General features: G+C 43.7%; 1 protein-coding gene across 1 annotated transcript in view; it reads right to left on the bottom strand.

The window, feature by feature from the left end:
- The window catches only part of LOC139542235 (receptor tyrosine-protein kinase erbB-3-like), a 48,905-nt gene extending 35,850 nt beyond the window's left edge, over window positions 1–13,055 (bottom strand). The window contains exons 1-3 of the mRNA XM_071347425.1: window positions 12,600–13,055; window positions 7,489–7,643; window positions 7,115–7,301 (exon numbers count right to left, since the gene is read on the bottom strand). Of these exons, the coding sequence (XP_071203526.1) occupies window positions 7,115–7,301; window positions 7,489–7,643; window positions 12,600–12,678 (421 nt within the window). The 5' untranslated portion in view covers window positions 12,679–13,055. The remainder of the gene's footprint in view (window positions 1–7,114; window positions 7,302–7,488; window positions 7,644–12,599) is intronic.
- Between the last annotated feature and the right edge of the window lie 4,439 nt (window positions 13,056–17,494).

Below are 17,494 nucleotides of genomic sequence, written 5' to 3'. Positions count from 1 at the left end.
AGGGTTGAACGGGGATGTGGACATGAAGCTAGGGTTAGGGTTGTGGTTGGGGCTAGGGTTGAACAGGGATGTGGACATGAAGCTTGGGTTAGGGTTGTGGATGGGGCTAGGGTTGATCGGGGATGTGGACATGAAGCTAGGGTTAGGGTTGTGGTTGGGGCTAGGGTTGAACGGGGATGTGGACATGAAGCTAGGGTTAGGGTTGTGGTTGGAGCTAGGGTTGAACGAGGATGTGGACAATAGGCTAGGGTTAGGGTTGTGGTTCGGGCTAGGGTTGAACGGGGATGTGGACATGAAGCTAGGGTTGTGGTTGGGGTTAGGGTTGAAACAGGATGTGGACATGAAGCTAGGGTTAAGGTTGTGGTTGGGGCTAGGGTTGAACGGGGATGTGGACATGGAGCTAGGGTTAGGGTTGTGGTTGGGGTTAGCGTTGAACGGGGATGTGGACATGAAGCTAGGGTTAGGGTTGTGGTTGGGGCTAGGGTTGAACGGGGATGTGGACATGAAGCTAGGGTTAGGGTTGTGGTTGGGGCTCGGGTTGAACGGGGATGTGGACATGAAGCTAGGGTTAGGGTTGTGGTTAGGGCTAGGATTGAACGGAGATGTGGACATGAAGCTAGGGTTAGGGTTGTGGTTGGGGCTAGGGTTGAACAAGGATGTGGACATGAAGCTAGGGTTAGGGTTGTGGTTGGGGCTAGGGTTGAACGGGGATGTGGACATGAAGCTAGGGTTAGGGTTGTGGTTGGGGCTAGGGTTGAACGGGGATGTGGACATGAAGCTAGGGTTAGGGTTGTGGTTGGGGTTAGGGTTGAAACAGGATGTGGACATGAGGCTAGGGTTAGGGTTGTGGTTGGGGCTAGGGTTGAACGGGGATGTGGACATGAGGCTAGGGTTAGGGTTGTGGTTGGGGTTAGGGTTGAACCAGGATGTGGACATGAAGCTAGGGTTAGGTTGTGGTTGGGGCTAGGGTTGAAGGAGATGTAGACAATAGACTAGGGTTAGGGTTGTGGTTGGGGCTAGGGTTGAACGGGGATGTGGACATGAAGCTATGGTTAGGGTTGTGGTTGGGGCTAGAGTTGAACGGAGATGTGGACATGAAGATAGGGTTAGGGTTGTGGTTGGGGCTAGGGTTGAACGGGGATGTGGACATGAAGCTAGGGTTTTGGTTGGGGCAAGGGTTGAACGGAGATGTGGACATGAAGCTAGGGTTAGGGTTGTGGTTGGGGCTAGGGTTGAACGGAGATGTGGACATGAAGCTAGGGTTAGGGTTGTGGTTGGGGCTAGGGTTGAACGGAGATGTGGACATGAAGCTATGGATATGGTTGTGGTTGGGGTTAGGGTTGAACGGGGATGTGGACATGAAGCTAGGGTTAGGATTGTGGTTGGGGTTAGGGTTGAACAAGGATGTGGACATGAAGCTAGGGTTAGGGTTGTGGTTGGGGCTAGGGTTGAACGGGGATGTGGACATGAAGCTAGGGTTAGGGTTGTGGTTGGGGCTAGGGTTGAACGGAGATGTGGACATGAAGCTAGGGTTAGGGTTGTGGTTGGGGCTAGGGTTGAACGGAGATGTGGACATGAAGCTAGGGTTAGGGTTGTGGTTGGGGCTAGGGTTGAACGGGGATGTGGACATGAAGCTAGGGTTAGGGTTGTGGTTGGGGCTAGGGTTGAACGGGGATGTGGACATGAAGCTAGGGTTGTGGTTGGGGTTAGGGTTGAAACAGGATGTGGACATGAAGCTAGGGTTAGGGTTGTGGTTGGGGCTAGGGTTGAACGGGGATGTGGACATGAGGCTAGGGTTAGGGTTGTGGTTGGAGTTAGGGTTGAACCAGGATGTGGACATGAAGCTAGGGTTAGGGTTGTGGTTGGGGCTGTGTTTAGGGTAATACTTTAAATAGACTGCTAAATAGTCAAGTAATGGTACCTGAACAATCTGCACTGACTATCTTACACTGACCCTATGCACACTCACTAGACTTTATATACACACCATATACACTACACTGTCACTCCCACACAAAAGCCTCACCCATTCAAACAATATACACTCACACACTTTTACACTCATCATATGCTGCTCCTACTCTGTTCTTTATTTTACTCTTATTATTATCTATTCTGATGTCTAGTCACTTTACCTGCCTTCATGTACATATCTACCTCAAATACCTTATTATTATCTATCCTGATGTCTAGTCACTTTACCTGCCTTCATGTACATATCTACCTCAAATACCTTATTATTATCTATCCTGATGTCTAGTCACTTTACCCTGCCTTCATGTACATATCTACCTCTAATACCTTATTATTATCTATCCTAATGCCTAGTCACTTTACCCTGCCTTCATGTACATATCTACCTCAAATACCTTATTATTATCTATCCTGATGCCTAGTCACTTTACCTGCCTTCATGTACATATCTACCTCAAATACCTTATTATTATCTATCCTGATGTCTAGTCACTTTACCTGCCTTCATGTACATATCTACCTCAAGTACCTTATTATTATCTATCCTGATGTCTAGTCACTTTACCCTGCCTTCATGTACATATCTACCTCAAATACCTTATTATTATCTATCCTGATGTCTAGTCACTTTACCCTGCCTTCATGTACATATCTACCTCAAGTACCTTATTATTATCTATCCTGATGCCTAGTCACTTTACCCTGCCTTCATGTACATATCTACCTCAAGTACCTTATTATTATCTATCCTGATGCCTAGTCACTTTACCCTGCCTTCATGTACATATCTACCTCAAATACCTTATTATTATCTATCCTGATGCCTAGTCACTTTACCCTGCCTTCATGTACATATCTACCTCAAGTACCTTATTATTATCTATCCTGATGCCTAGTCACTTTACCCTGCCTTCATGTACATATCTACCTCAAATACCTTATTATTATCTATCCTGATGTCTAGTCCCTTTACCCTGCCTCCATGTACATATCTACCTCAAATACCTTATTATTATCTATCCTGATGTCTAGTCACTTTACCCTGCCTTCATGTACATATCTACCTCAAATACCTTATTATTATCTATCCTGATGCCTAGTCACTTTACCCTGCCTTCATGTACATATCTACCACAAATACCTTATTATTATCTATCCTGATGTCTAGTCACTTTACCCTGCCTTCATGTACATATCTACCTCAAATACCTTATTATTATCTATCCTGATGTCTAGCCACTTTACCCTGCCTTCATGTACATATCTACCTCAAATACCTTATTAATATCTATCCTGATGCCTAGTCACCTTACCCTGCCTTCATTTACATATCTACCTCAATACCTCGTACCTCTGCACATTGATCTGGTACTGGTACTCCCTGTATATAGCTCCACATTGATCTGGTACTGGTACTTCCTGCATATAGCCCCACATTGATTTGGTACTGATACTCCCTGCATATAGCCCCACATTGATTTGGTACTGATACTCCCTGCATATAGCTCCACATTGATCTGGTACTGGTACTTCCTGCATATAGCCCCACATTGATTTGGTACTGATACTCCCTGCATATAGCTCCACATCGATCTGGTACTGGTACTTCCTGTATATGGTACTTCCTGTATATAGCTCCACATTGATCTGGTACTGGTACTCCCTGCATATAGCCCCACATTGATCTGGTACTGGTACTCCCTGTATATAGCTCCACATTGATCTGGTACTGGTACTCCCTGTATATAGCTCCACATTGATCTGGTACTGGTACTCCCTGCATATAGCTCCACATTGATCTGGTACTGGTACTTCCTGTATATAGCTCCACATTGATCTGGTATTGGCACTCCCTGCATATAGCTCCACATTGATCTGGTACTGGTACTTCCTGTATATGGTACTTCCTGTATATAGCTCCACATTGATCTGGTACTGGTACTTCCTGTATATAGCTCCACATTGATCTGGTACTGGTACTCCCTGTATATAGCTCCACATTGATCTGGTACTGATGCTCCCTGTATATAGCTCCACATTGATCTGGTACTGGTACTCCCTGTATATAGCTCCACATTGATCTGGTACTGGTACTCCCTGTATATAGCTCTACATTGATCTGGTACTGGTACTCCCTGTATATAGCTCCACATTGATCTGGTACTGGTACTCCCTGTATATAGCTCCACATTGATCTGGTACTGGTACTCCCTGTAAATAGCTCCACATTGATCTGGTACTGGTACTCCCTGTATATAGCTCCACATTGATCTGGTACTGGTACTCCCTGTATATAGCTCCACATTGATCTGGTACTGTTACTCCCTGTATATAGCTCCACATTGATCTGGTACTGGTACTCCCTGTATATAGCTCCACATTGATCTGGTACTGGTACTCCCTGTATATAGCTCCACATTGATCTGGTACTGGGGTTCCCTGTATATAACTCCACATTGATCTGGTACTGGTACTCCCTGTATATAGCTCCACATTGATCTGGTACTCCCTGTATATAACTCCACATTGATCTGGTACTGGTTCTCCCTGTATATAACTCCACATTGATCTGGTACTGGTACTCCCTGTATATAACTCCACATTGATCTGGTACTCCCTGTATATAGCTCCACATTGATCTGGTACTGGTACTCCCTGTATATAACTCCACATTGATCTGGTACTGGTACTCCCTGTATATAACTCCACATTGATCTGGTACTCCCTGTATATAGCTCCACATTGATCTGGTATTGGCACTCCCTGCATATAGCTCCACATTGATCTGGTACTGGTACTTCCTGTATATGGTACTTCCTGTATATAGCTCCACATTGATCTGGTACTGGTACTTCCTGTATATAGCTCCACATTGATCTGGTACTGGTACTCCCTGTATATAGCTCCACATTGATCTGGTACTGATGCTCCCTGTATATAGCTCCACATTGATCTGGTACTGGTACTCCCTGTATATAGCTCCACATTGATCTGGTACTGGTACTCCCTGTATATAGCTCTACATTGATCTGGTACTGGTACTCCCTGTATATAGCTCCACATTGATCTGGTACTGGTACTCCCTGTATATAGCTCCACATTGATCTGGTACTGGTACTCCCTGTATATAGCTCCACATTGATCTGGTACTGGTACTCCCTGTATATAGCTCCACATTGATCTGGTACTGGTACTCCCTGTATATAGCTCCACATTGATCTGGTACTGTTACTCCCTGTATATAGCTCCACATTGATCTGGTACTGGTACTCCCTGTATATAGCTCCACATTGATCTGGTACTGGTACTCCCTGTATATAGCTCCACATTGATCTGGTACTGGGGTTCCCTGTATATAACTCCACATTGATCTGGTACTGGTACTCCCTGTATATAGCTCCACATTGATCTGGTACTCCCTGTATATAACTCCACATTGATCTGGTACTCCCTGTATATAACTCCACATTGATCTGGTACTGGTACTCCCTGTATATAACTCCACATTGATCTGGTACTCCCTGTATATAGCTCCACATTGATCTGGTATTGGCACTCCCTGCATATAGCTCCACATTGATCTGGTACTGGTACTTCCTGTATATGGTACTTCCTGTATATAGCTCCACATTGATCTGGTACTGGTACTTCCTGTATATAGCTCCACATTGATCTGGTACTGGTACTCCCTGTATATAGCTCCACATTGATCTGGTACTGATGCTCCCTGTATATAGCTCCACATTGATCTGGTACTGGTACTCCCTGTATATAGCTCCACATTGATCTGGTACTGGTACTCCCTGTATATAGCTCTACATTGATCTGGTACTGGTACTCCCTGTATATAGCTCCACATTGATCTGGTACTGGTACTCCCTGTATATAGCTCCACATTGATCTGGTACTGGTACTCCCTGTATATAGCTCCACATTGATCTGGTACTGGTACTCCCTGTATATAGCTCCACATTGATCTGGTACTGGTACTCCCTGTATATAGCTCCACATTGATCTGGTACTGGGGTTCCCTGTATATAACTCCACATTGATCTGGTACTGGTACTCCCTGTATATAGCTCCACATTGATCTGGTACTCCCTGTATATAACTCCACATTGATCTGGTACTGGTTCTCCCTGTCTATAACTCCACATTGATCTGGTACTGGTACTCCCTGTATATAGCTCCACATTGATCTGGTACTCCCTGTATATAACTCCACATTGATCTGGTACTGGTTCTCCCTGTATATAACTCCACATTGATCTGGTACTGGTACTCCCTTTATATAACTCCACATTGATCTGGTACTCCCTGTATATAGCTCCACATTGATCTGGTACTGGTACTCCCTGTATATAACTCCACATTGATCTGGTACTGGTACTCCCTGTATATAACTCCACATTGATCTGGTACTGGTACTCCCTGTATATAACTCCACATTGATCTGGTACTCCCTGTATATAACTCCACATTGATCTGGTACTGGTACTCCCTGTATATAACTCCACATTGATCTGGTACTCCCTGTATATAACTCCACATTGATCTGGTACTCCCTGTATATAACTCCACATTGATCTGGTACTCCCTGTATATAACTCCACATTGATCTGGTACTCCCTGTATATAACTCCACATTGATCTGGTACTCCCTGTATATAACTCGACATTGATCTGGTACTGGTTCTCCCTGTATATAACTCCACATTGATCTGGTACTGGTACTCCCTGTATATAGCTCCATTCTTGTGTATTTTATTTTATTCCTCTTCTTTTAGTTACTATTTATTTTTAATCATTCTTTTTTTTTAAACCTAGCATTGTTAGGAAAGGTCCGTAGTCAAGCATTTCACTATAAAGCCTACACCAGTTGTATTCAGTGCATGTGATAAATAACGTTTGATTTCATTTGATTTGTATCCTACTTTAAATCCTTGTCCTCTTTGGACCTGTGTGGTACTGGAGCTTCACTCTGCCTGGCTCTCTCTTTGACCCAGGGTAGCACCGGTTCAATTTATCCACTATCCCTCCTTCTCACCTCTACTCTTTCCTTCTGTACTCTCCTCTCTCATCTTCCTCTACCCACTCCCTCCTCATCTCCTCCACCCCTTCCTCCCTGTCCTCTCCTCACCGGTGAGATGTGTGAGTCCCAGGTGCTGCAGGCCATTGGAGCCCTGCTTGGGGTAGTTGAGGAACACAGAGAGGGCGAAGCCCCGGTCGTACAGGCTGTTCCCCCGGATCACACGCAGCTGTTCCAGAGGCAGCCGTCTGAAGTGGTTCATGGCGATTAGGATGTAGCCTGTTACCTCTCTGATGGTCTGGACGGACAGGAGTTAGAATAAGGTTAGAGACAGTCACATTAACAGATTACCTCGATTGCCAGTAGAGGCCTGATGGACATGTCTCATGGACTAGAAGAAGAAGACAAAGACGAAGAAGATGACAACAACAACAACAAAAACAAGAACAAGAACAGAGAATAGAACAAAATGGCTGCTCTCTCACCCCTAGGAAGGAGAAGTCCCAGTCAGTCTCTATCTGGGTGATCTCCAGGTTACCCATAATAATCTCGCAGCCTGTGTAGCGGTCCTTGATCAGGTTGTACTGGTTCTCCTGAGATCCTGTGGAGCTCAGCCCATTCTGGGTACCAGGACACACCACTGAGGAAACACACACAGGGAAGAAGGGGCATCACACTACAGACGGTTTGTTGTCAGAGTTGTTCATATAATGAATCGGTCAAATTCCATAGCACTTTTCTACAAATACTTATGTCACAATGTGCTCAACAGACTTAGTGTACCTGGACATTTGGATTCATCGCGTTGATGAGTGATCTATAATTGTGATGAATAATCTATTGGCACTTTGTCTGATGTTTTGTACATTGATTTGTCTGAAACGTGTCTGTAGCAGTGTCTGTAGCTGTTTTTGACGTTATATCTGTTTATATGTCTGAAAAGTGTCTGTAGCAATGTCTGTAGCTGTGTTTGATGTTAAATCTGTTGATATGTCTGAAACATGTCTGTAGCAATGTCTGTAGCTGTGTTTGATGTTATATCTGTTGATATGTCTGAAACGTGTCTGTAGCAGTGTTTGATGTTATATCTGTTGATATGTCTGAAACGTGTCTGTAGCTGTGTTTGATGTTAAATCTGTTGATATGTCTGAAACGTGTCTGTAGCTGTGTTTGATGTTAAATCTGTTGATATGTCTGAAACGTGTCTGGAGCAGTGTTTGATGTTATATCTGTTGATGTGTCTGAAACATGTTTGGAGCAGTGTCTGTAGCTGTGTTTGATGTTAGATCTGTTGATGTGTCTGAAACGTGTCTGTAGCTGTGTTTGATGTTATATCTGTTGATGTGTCTGAAACGTGTCTGGAGCAGTGTTTGATGTTATATCTGTTGATGTGTCTGAAACGTGTCTGGAGCAGTGTCTGTAGCTGTGTTTGATGTTAGATCTGTTGATGTGTCTGAAACGTGTCTGTAGCAGTGTCTGTAGCTGTGTTTGATGTTAGATCTGTTGATGTGTCTGAAACGTGTCTGTAGCAGTGTCTGTAGCTGTGTTTGATGTTAGATCTGTTGATATGTCTGAAACATGTCTGTAGCAGTGTCTGTAGCTGTGTTTGATGTTATATCTGTTGATATGTCTTAAACGTGTCTGTAGCAATGTCTGTAGCTGTGTTTGATGTTAAATCTGTTGATATGTCTGAAACGTGTCTGTAGCTGTGTTTGATGTTAAATCTGTTGATATGTCTGAAACGTGTCTGTAGCAGTATTTGATGTTATATCTGTTGATATGTCTGAAACGTGTCTGTAGCTGTGTTTGATGTTAAATCTGTTGATATGTCTGAAACGTGTCTGTAGCTGTGTTTGATGTTATATCTGTTGATGTGTCTGAAACGTGTCTGGAGCTGTGTTTGATGTTATATCTGTTGATATGTCTGAAACGTGTCTGTAGCTGTGTTTGATGTTATATCTGTTGATGTGTCTGAAACGTGTCTGGAGCAGTGTTTGAAGTTAAATCTGTTGATATGTCTGAAACGTGTCTGGAGCAGTGTCTGTAGCTGTGTTTGATGTTAGATCTGTTGATATGTCTGAAACGTGTCTGTAGCTGTGTTTGATGTTATATCTGTTGATGTGTCTGAAACGTGTCTGGAGCAGTGTTTGAAGTTAAATCTGTTGATATGTCTGAAACGTGTCTGGAGCAGTGTCTGTAGCTGTGTTTGATGTTATATCTGTTGATGTGTCTGAAACGTGTCTGGAGCAGTGTTTGATGTTATATCTGTTGAAATGTCTGAAACGTGTCTGGAGCAGTGTTTGAAGCAGTGCAGGCCATAACCCCTCTACATGTAGTGGACCAGGCCTGAGGCTGATAGAGGGTGGATGGGGCGGAACATGGTCTTGCCAGACAAAGAATAGCATTGTAAAGGTCTGAGCTATAAATGTGAACAGTGTGTCCCAGTCAGACTCCAAGTAAGAGTGATGAGTGATACAGTGACAGATAGTACTTCTGTGTGTGTGTGTGTGTGTGTGTGTGTGTGTGTGTGTGTGTGTGTGTGTGTGTGTGTGCGTGCGTGCGTGCGTGCGTGCGTGCGTGCGTGCGTGCGTGCGTGCGTGCGTGCGTGCGTGCGTGTGTGTGATAGAGGACCCACAGTGCTGAGATCATGGTAATGGGACAAAAGGCCATGTGTGAGAGGAGAGCTCCAGTCTGGTCAAAGGAGGGGAGATAGAGAGGCAGGAAGGAGACATGGAGATCATCTCTTATTTACCACTTATAACAGTCACATTCACAGATATTGTGCAGTGTAAGCTCTACACATTCACCGTAACATCTCTCTATGTGGTGCAGACACATTCATGGCGGATATGCATATGCTGAATGTGTAGGGAAGGCTCCTCCAATCGAAACAGCATCAAAACACACGACACCGTATTGACACATTCTATGATATTTTGGCTACATTATGCATGCACATTGTGCATCTGCAGATACACAATAGTTGAGAAGGATATCCTTCCCCCAAAGGTCGACAATCCACAGGAGACAAAACAAATCTACTATACAGTACTGTAATTCTAAATCTATTCCATAGCTATTCCACCCGAGCAGTTGCATGCGTGACTGGACACAATGAAATTAAACTGTTCTTCCTTATTAATACATTAGTCATTAGCTTCAACTGTCTCGATTGTGTTGGCAGCTGTAGCTCACAATTGAATGGGAACACCTTATCACTACATCGTGGGTGCTCTTCTTATCAGTAGCTTGTGAATGATATCAGAGGATGACTAACACATGGAGAGGTGAAGGTTGACAAGGATGGCTCTTAAAATGTTGAGAAGTCTCGGAGGCGTGCGCACTCGCATAGAAGGACGTATGCATGCGCACGTACGTACACAGGCACGTACTTACGCACACACACACACACACATCCTATGGGTAATCCATATCTTTGTACACTCGTTCATTCACACATAGTCCTGAGCAAATATTGTCCCAGAGTGGAGTTAGAAAGGACAACACAAAGCACCTAATCCAGCCACGGCACACACTGATTCGGGCTCAAAGGGCAGTTTTAGCCCTCTGCAAACACATAGATGGGAGTGTGGACTGGACAGAAAAAAAAGAGAGAGTGAGGAAAAATCCATCAGGAAGTAAAATATAGACGGATGCACGCGCACACAAGCACATATTCCTATTTTGCTTTAAGCATCGAAGCATGCGCCACTGAAATTATCTCTTATCTACCAGAGAATTGGGACGTCGCGTTAATAACTAGTCAATTCCAACATGAACTGCAAAATACACAAACTACAACCAACTATTGTATACACCCAGCTCAGCGCTCCTCACTGGTAAACAACCGCCAGCAGTCACTCAAAGCAACAAGTGTCATCAATTTGAATGAGCCAATTGACCTCCAGTGTCCTTTACAACAGGGGCAATATACTCTCAGTCACTTGTGTCCCCTGACACAGGATATCAGATCTGTGTGTGTGGCACAGTGCCAGCACTGGCTAAATGGCTGACATATAACTGCAATCAGAAAGGCTTATTACAGTGTGGTAATGGGTGTAGCAAAAGTTCCCTCCTCTGAGAGAAGAACAGAGCAGATATCTGACCTCTAAAATAGGGAAGGGAAGGGGGGGAGTGAGAGAGCTAGGGGAGAGACCGGAGATCGAGAGAGAGAGAGCGAGAGAGAGACAGAGAGCTGGAGCTAGAGAGACAGAGAGAGCAATAAAGAGAGAGAGAGAGAGCTAGAGCGAAAGAGAGAGAGAGTGAGAGAGAGACAGAGAGCGAGAGAGAGCATGTGCGACAAGAGCGAGAGAGAGAGAGAGAGAGGTAGAGAGAGAAAGAACAAGAACGGGAGAGTGAGAATGAAGAAAGAAAGATAGAAAGAAAAAGAGAGAAGGATATAAAAGGTTTTGGTTAATGACTGAAACTGTCAACTGAACACCCCCCAAGAGGTGCTTAATGAGGCATATACTGAGTCAACCTTGTCATAGTCTACACACAATAGGACATTGTCTACCTTAATTGAGTCTACATGTTCTTGTCCCACTAAACAGCCCATGAGTTGCATTAAACCAACCAGAGGTTTCCCACTTTCAAGTGAATGAAACAGCACCTAAAACACTTAGGTGTATCATCATCTGAGTCCACCACAACAACCTGACAAAAGCCTTGACTGATACTTGTTCTAGTGTTGGAGATGCTGACCTGTCACTGTGAGGACCACAGGTACTTGTGCTGTGTTCAGGTGTTCTGCTCTGTTCTACTGTTCTGCTCTACTGTGACTGAAGAGAGCAAACAGGTGATTCCTCTACAGTCACCAAGACCAGGAGATAGACCAACACATCCTCTCACGTGAAACGGGAAAATAACAGTGAACAGTGTATCAGTGTTTTGTTACTTGTGGTGTTTTATGTTTTTGTGTGGGCCCCAGGAAGAAAAGCTGCTGCTTCGGCAAAAGCTATTGGGGATCCGAATTAAACCAAACTTTGGGAACAGGAATGTAGCCTCTTGAGAAATAGACTTTTGTTTGTGTGTGTGTGTGTGTGTGTGTGTGTGTGTGTGTGTGTGTGTGTGTGTGTGTGTGTGTGTGTGTGTGTGTGTGTGTGTGTGTGTGTGTGTGTGTGTGTGTGTGTCTGTGGTTTGGTTTTACTATCCTTGTGGGTACCAGAAGTCTAGGATAGTAAAACAAGGACAATTTGGACCAGTGGGGACATTTTGCCGGCCCCCACAAGGAAAATGGCTATTTTAGGCTTAGGGGTTAGGTTTAGGGTTAGGGTTACATCTAGGGTTAGGGTTAGGAGTTAGGTTGAGTTTTAAGGTTAAGGTTAGCGTTAGGTTAAGGGTTAAGGTTTAGGGGTAGGGGTTATGGAAAATAGGATTTTGAATGGGAATCAAGGATAGTAAAACAAACGTGTGTGTGTGATACATTCTCATGAAAAAAATCAAAACAATTCAAGAATGCTTGATTAAAAGAGTATGAACAGCCTATACACACTGAACTGATTTCCTGGTTTACAACTATATATGCGAAGTTTGTGGTTGATTTTTTTGGCTATTTGATTTAGTGACACATATCACCATTCATAAAATCACCTACCTTCCTGTGTTTGAGACGACGTGTGCTGTAGATATGATATAAACATAACACACAGAACGGACACCTGCCAACAGTCCATGCTTAGGTCCAAACCAGTCCAATAATAACCATGTCCAGGTCGAGCAGGTCGGTTTAATCCCCAAGATGGCCTCGATTTGTTAATGAGACGTTTGTTTTTAAAAGCAATAAAAATCAGCAAATTATGGCTTCAAGATAGATTTTCAGAAGACTCAAGTCCACTTTCAGTTGATGCTAGTCCAAGTTTCAGTATCACGGTGACTTCAGCTTTCACTGGAATACGTAGCCTAAAGTTAATTTACAATGTTGCAATATCTTGAAACAACAACAAAAAACATAAACGATTTTGATTTTTTTGTTGTTGATACAATTCTGATATGGTGCGTCAATTTCGGAGTTTGGCAAACGTGAACTAGTTTTTTTTACGCTCAGCTCTCACTCCCTAGCAGTGATCCACACCAGACAGCTCACTTGATTGGCCAGATCAGTTTGTTTTACCGATCGGAGGTCGTTCCTTCTGAGCGCTGAGAAAATCCATTTCATGTGGCTACTGTAAAACATTTCCAGAATATTTGCAACGAATAAAAGGTCAAGGATTCATCTGATATACAATTATATGAAAACAACCATATCTAGACAAATGTGTAAGTCAAATCACAGTAAATACGCTTATTGTAGTAATGTAATAAACCAGTTGATGGATCCGGTTTTCAATCTGGTTATTGCTTGGGTGAATCCTGTAGTTAAAATTATTAGGCCTACACAGACATTCAGTTACTCAAATTTGTGAGAATAATAACAAGTGTAGGCTAATAACAACATACTTGCTTATCCATGAAAACACATCTTAATAAAAGCTTAGTAGGCTTCTGAAACTATATAAGAACTGTATTTAGCATAATCCTAAATGTGGGTATTTTTGTTCCATGTAGAGTATTTGGGATGGGACCAGTGTTACTTTCATTCAGTGTCAGGGTTAGGGTCTGAGAGGCTGTGCTGTCTCTATGCAGTGAAGGGCAGTATTGTTCTCCAGCCCTGTCAACTGGTTAATCAGTGCTGCTTTGATACGTATGGAGTAGCCTGTCACAATGGCATCATTGTCAAATGGTCAAGTGACATCTGATCCCAAACCCAGAACATAGAATCTATGCTACAGAAGGGAACACAGAACACACAACACAGAACACATAACAGGGCCAACATTCCATGGCATGTGACACTCTGAAAAGAGAGCAGCTAACTTCACAGGAAATAAATAGCTGGTTGTGATGAATATGTAACACAGTGTTGTTATTTCCGTTTCCATAATGAGGGACTATAGATGAGCTGATGTAAAGATATATTCACACGCTTAGACAAAGCATAGTAGGTTGAAAATGTGTAGGAGCAGTGGCATTTGACTGATGTACATGAGTCTTATGATACTCATATTACACATATACACTACCGTTCAAAGGTTTGGGGTCCCTTAGAAATGTCCTTGTTTTCCATGAAAACATACATGAAATTAGTTGCAAAATGAATAGGAAATATAGTCAAGATGTTGATAAGGTTATAAATAATGATTTTTAATTTGAAATAATAATTGTGTCCTTCAAACTTTGCTTTCGTCAAAGAATCCTCCACTTGCAGCAATTACAGCCTTGCAGACCTTTGGCATTCTAGTTGTCAATTTGTTGAGGTAATCTGAAGAGATTTCACCCCATGCTTCCTGAAGCACCTCCCACAAATTGGATTGGCTTGATGGGCACTTCTTACGTACCATATGGTCAAGCTGCTCCCTCAACAGCTCAATAGGGTTGAGATCCGGTGACAGAATACCAACTGACTGCTTCTTCCCTAAATAGTTTTTGCATAGTTTGGAGCTGTGCTTTGGGTCATTGTCCTGTTGTAAGAGGAAATTGGCTCCAATTAAGTGACATCCACAGGGTATGGCATGGCGTTGCAAAATGGAGTGAACGCCTTCCTTCTTCAAGATCCCTTTTACCCTGTACAAATCTCCCACTTTACCACCACCAAAGCACCCCCTGACCATCACATTGCCTCCACCATGCTTGACAGATGGCGTCAAGCACTCCTCCAGCATCTTTTCATTTTTTCTGTGTCTCGCGAATGTTCTTCTTTGTGTTCCGAACACCTCAAACTTAGATTTGTCTGTCCTTAACACTTTTTCCCAATCTTCCTCTGTGTTCTTTTGACAATCTTAATCTTTTCTTTTTATTGGCCGGTCTGAGATATGGCTTTTTCTTTGCAACTCTGCCTAGAAATCAAGCATCCCTGAGTCGCCTCTTCACTGTTGACTTTGAGACTGGTGTTTTGCGGGTACTATTTAATGAAGCTGCCAGTTGAGGACTTGTGAGGCGTCTGTTTCTCAAACTAGACACTCTAATGTACTTGTCCTCTTGCTCAGTTGTGCACCGGGGCCTTCCACTCTTCATTCTATTCTGGTTAGAGCCATTTTGCGCTTTTCTGTGAAGGGAGTAAGACACAGCGTTGTACGAGATCTTCAGTTTCTTGGCAATTTCTCACATGGAATAGCCTTTACTTCTCAGAACAAGAATAGACTGACGAGTTTCAGGAGAAAGTGCTTTGTTTCTGGCTATTTTGAGCCTGTAATCGAACCCACAAATGCTGATGCTCCAGATTCTCAACTAGTCTAAGGCCACCTATGTAGATATTCCATAACAAAATCTGCCGTTTCCAGCTACAATAGTCATTTACAACATTTACACTGTATTTCTGATCAATTTGATGTTATTTTAATGGACAAAAAATGTGACCCCAAACTTCTGAACGGTGGTGTATATAGACACTTATACAGTATTTATAGATTTGTTTAAAAAAACGTGTAAACATAGTATCTTATTCTTATTCAAACAAATATGTTTACTTTAAAGTAATTTGACAATTTGAATAGTGGATCCACCTAGTGGCTGCAGGATGTGACCATTTCCCATTTCTCTCAGGGCCTGATTCTGACAGGAAATTACGCCTTTCCTAGGCACTTCTCAGTAGTTGGTATTCAGACTTACCTTATGAAGGTGCATAATGGGCTTTGCAGGTGTGGTTCCCTTGTGCGCTCTGAATAAATGTAATTTAACTGCTGAAACCCTCTCACTTGCTGGCCAACAGATTTTCTTGTGGAGTTATCATTCAATAGAGTTTTCAGAACATTTTTAGATAACACTATACTAAATATATATTCACGTCGAGAAATAATTTTATAAAACGTACCGTTTTGCAATGAAGGTCTACAGTAGCCTCAACAGCAATCTCTGGGGTAGCACCATGGTGTAGGCGAAGGACAGATAGTTTCCGTCCTCCTTTGTGTACACTGACTTCAATACAAAACCTAGGAGGCTTATGGTTCTCACCCCCTTCCATAGACTTACACAGTAGTTATGACATATTCCAGAGGACGTCCTCCAACCTATCAGAGCTCCTGCAGCATGAATCGGCATGTTGTTCACACAATCAAAGGATCACAGAATAAATCTAGTACTGAAAGCATAACCTACAGCTAGCTAGCACTGCAGTGCATAAATGTGGTGAGTAGTTGACTCAAAGAGAGAAAAAAACTATTGTTGAACAGTTTTGAACAAATTAATTTCTTCAAAAATGAAGGAGAAGTAACAGAGAGGGAGAGAGAGATAGTAATATTTCCTTGTATTTTTTTCCCACTTTCGACGGGCCCACCGTCAAACTGCTAAACTGCTTGCTGTACACTGTACTGCATGATTGTAGCGAGTTCACCATCGTGTTAGTTCTAGCAGCTATGTTGACTATGATGTTAGCTAATATGGTGACAATGATGTAGGCTGTGTGTAGCGGTTAGTGGTTAAGTTATGAAGGTTTGGCTTGGAAAGGTTTTTCCGCCTGGTCACAGATAGCTGTTGTATTGTGAACTGAAGTCCACAATGGTTGTTCCACACGTTGAATGGGTGTTCCGCCACCTCCAGCCAGTGCCTCCATTCCTCCAATGCCAGCTTCACCGCGAGAAGCTCATGATTCCCCACATCGTAATTCCTTTCCATGGCATTGAGGCAGTGGGAGAAGAAGGTGCAGGGATGTAGGTCCAGGGTAGAACACTGGGACAGGACTGCCCCCACTCCGACATCAGAAGCATCGGCCTCCACCACAAACTGACGGGAAGGGTCCGGATAAACCAAGATGGGAGCTGTGGTGAAGTGATGTTTGAGGTCCCAGAATGCCCGGTCAGCAGCTGGAGACCACGTGAACGGAACCTTGGGCGAGGTGAGTGCGGATAGGGGGGAAGCCAAGGTGCTGTAACCCTGGGTAAAGTGGCGATAGAAGTTGGCAAACCCCAGGAAGCATTGCAGCTGCACCCTGGAAGTAGGCTGGGGCCAATCCACCACTGCTCTCACTTTCCCGGGATCCATTTGCACACTCCCTGCGGCGATGATGAAATCCAGAAAAGGGATGGTGAAACAATGGAACTCGCACTTCTCTGCTTTTACAAACAGCTGGTTCTCTAGGAGGCGTTGGAGAACCTGTCGGACGTGGGGCACATGTTCTTGGGTGGAACGGGAGAAAATTAGGATGTTATCTAGGTAGACAAAGATGAACCGGTTCAACATGTCGCGGAGAACAGATATGCGTAGTGACCGCTGGCCGTGTTGAAGGCGTTCTTCCACTCGTCCCCTTCCCGTATCCGTACCAGGTGGTAGGCGATCCATAGATCCAGCTTGGAACACACGGTGGGCCCCTGGAGCGGCTCGAAGGCTGTGCAGATGAGTGGTAGCGGGTAGCGGTTCTTCACCGTTATGTCGTGGAGACCCCGGTAGTCAATGCATGGGTCTTGTTCTTCTTCTTCACAAAGAAGAACCCTGCGCCGGCGGAAGAAGAAGAAAGACGGA

Source organism: Salvelinus alpinus, chromosome 17 (assembly GCF_045679555.1).
Source record: "Salvelinus alpinus chromosome 17, SLU_Salpinus.1, whole genome shotgun sequence".
Taxonomy (NCBI): Eukaryota; Metazoa; Chordata; class Actinopteri; order Salmoniformes; family Salmonidae; genus Salvelinus; species Salvelinus alpinus.
This window is presented reverse-complemented; position numbering and strand designations above follow the sequence as displayed.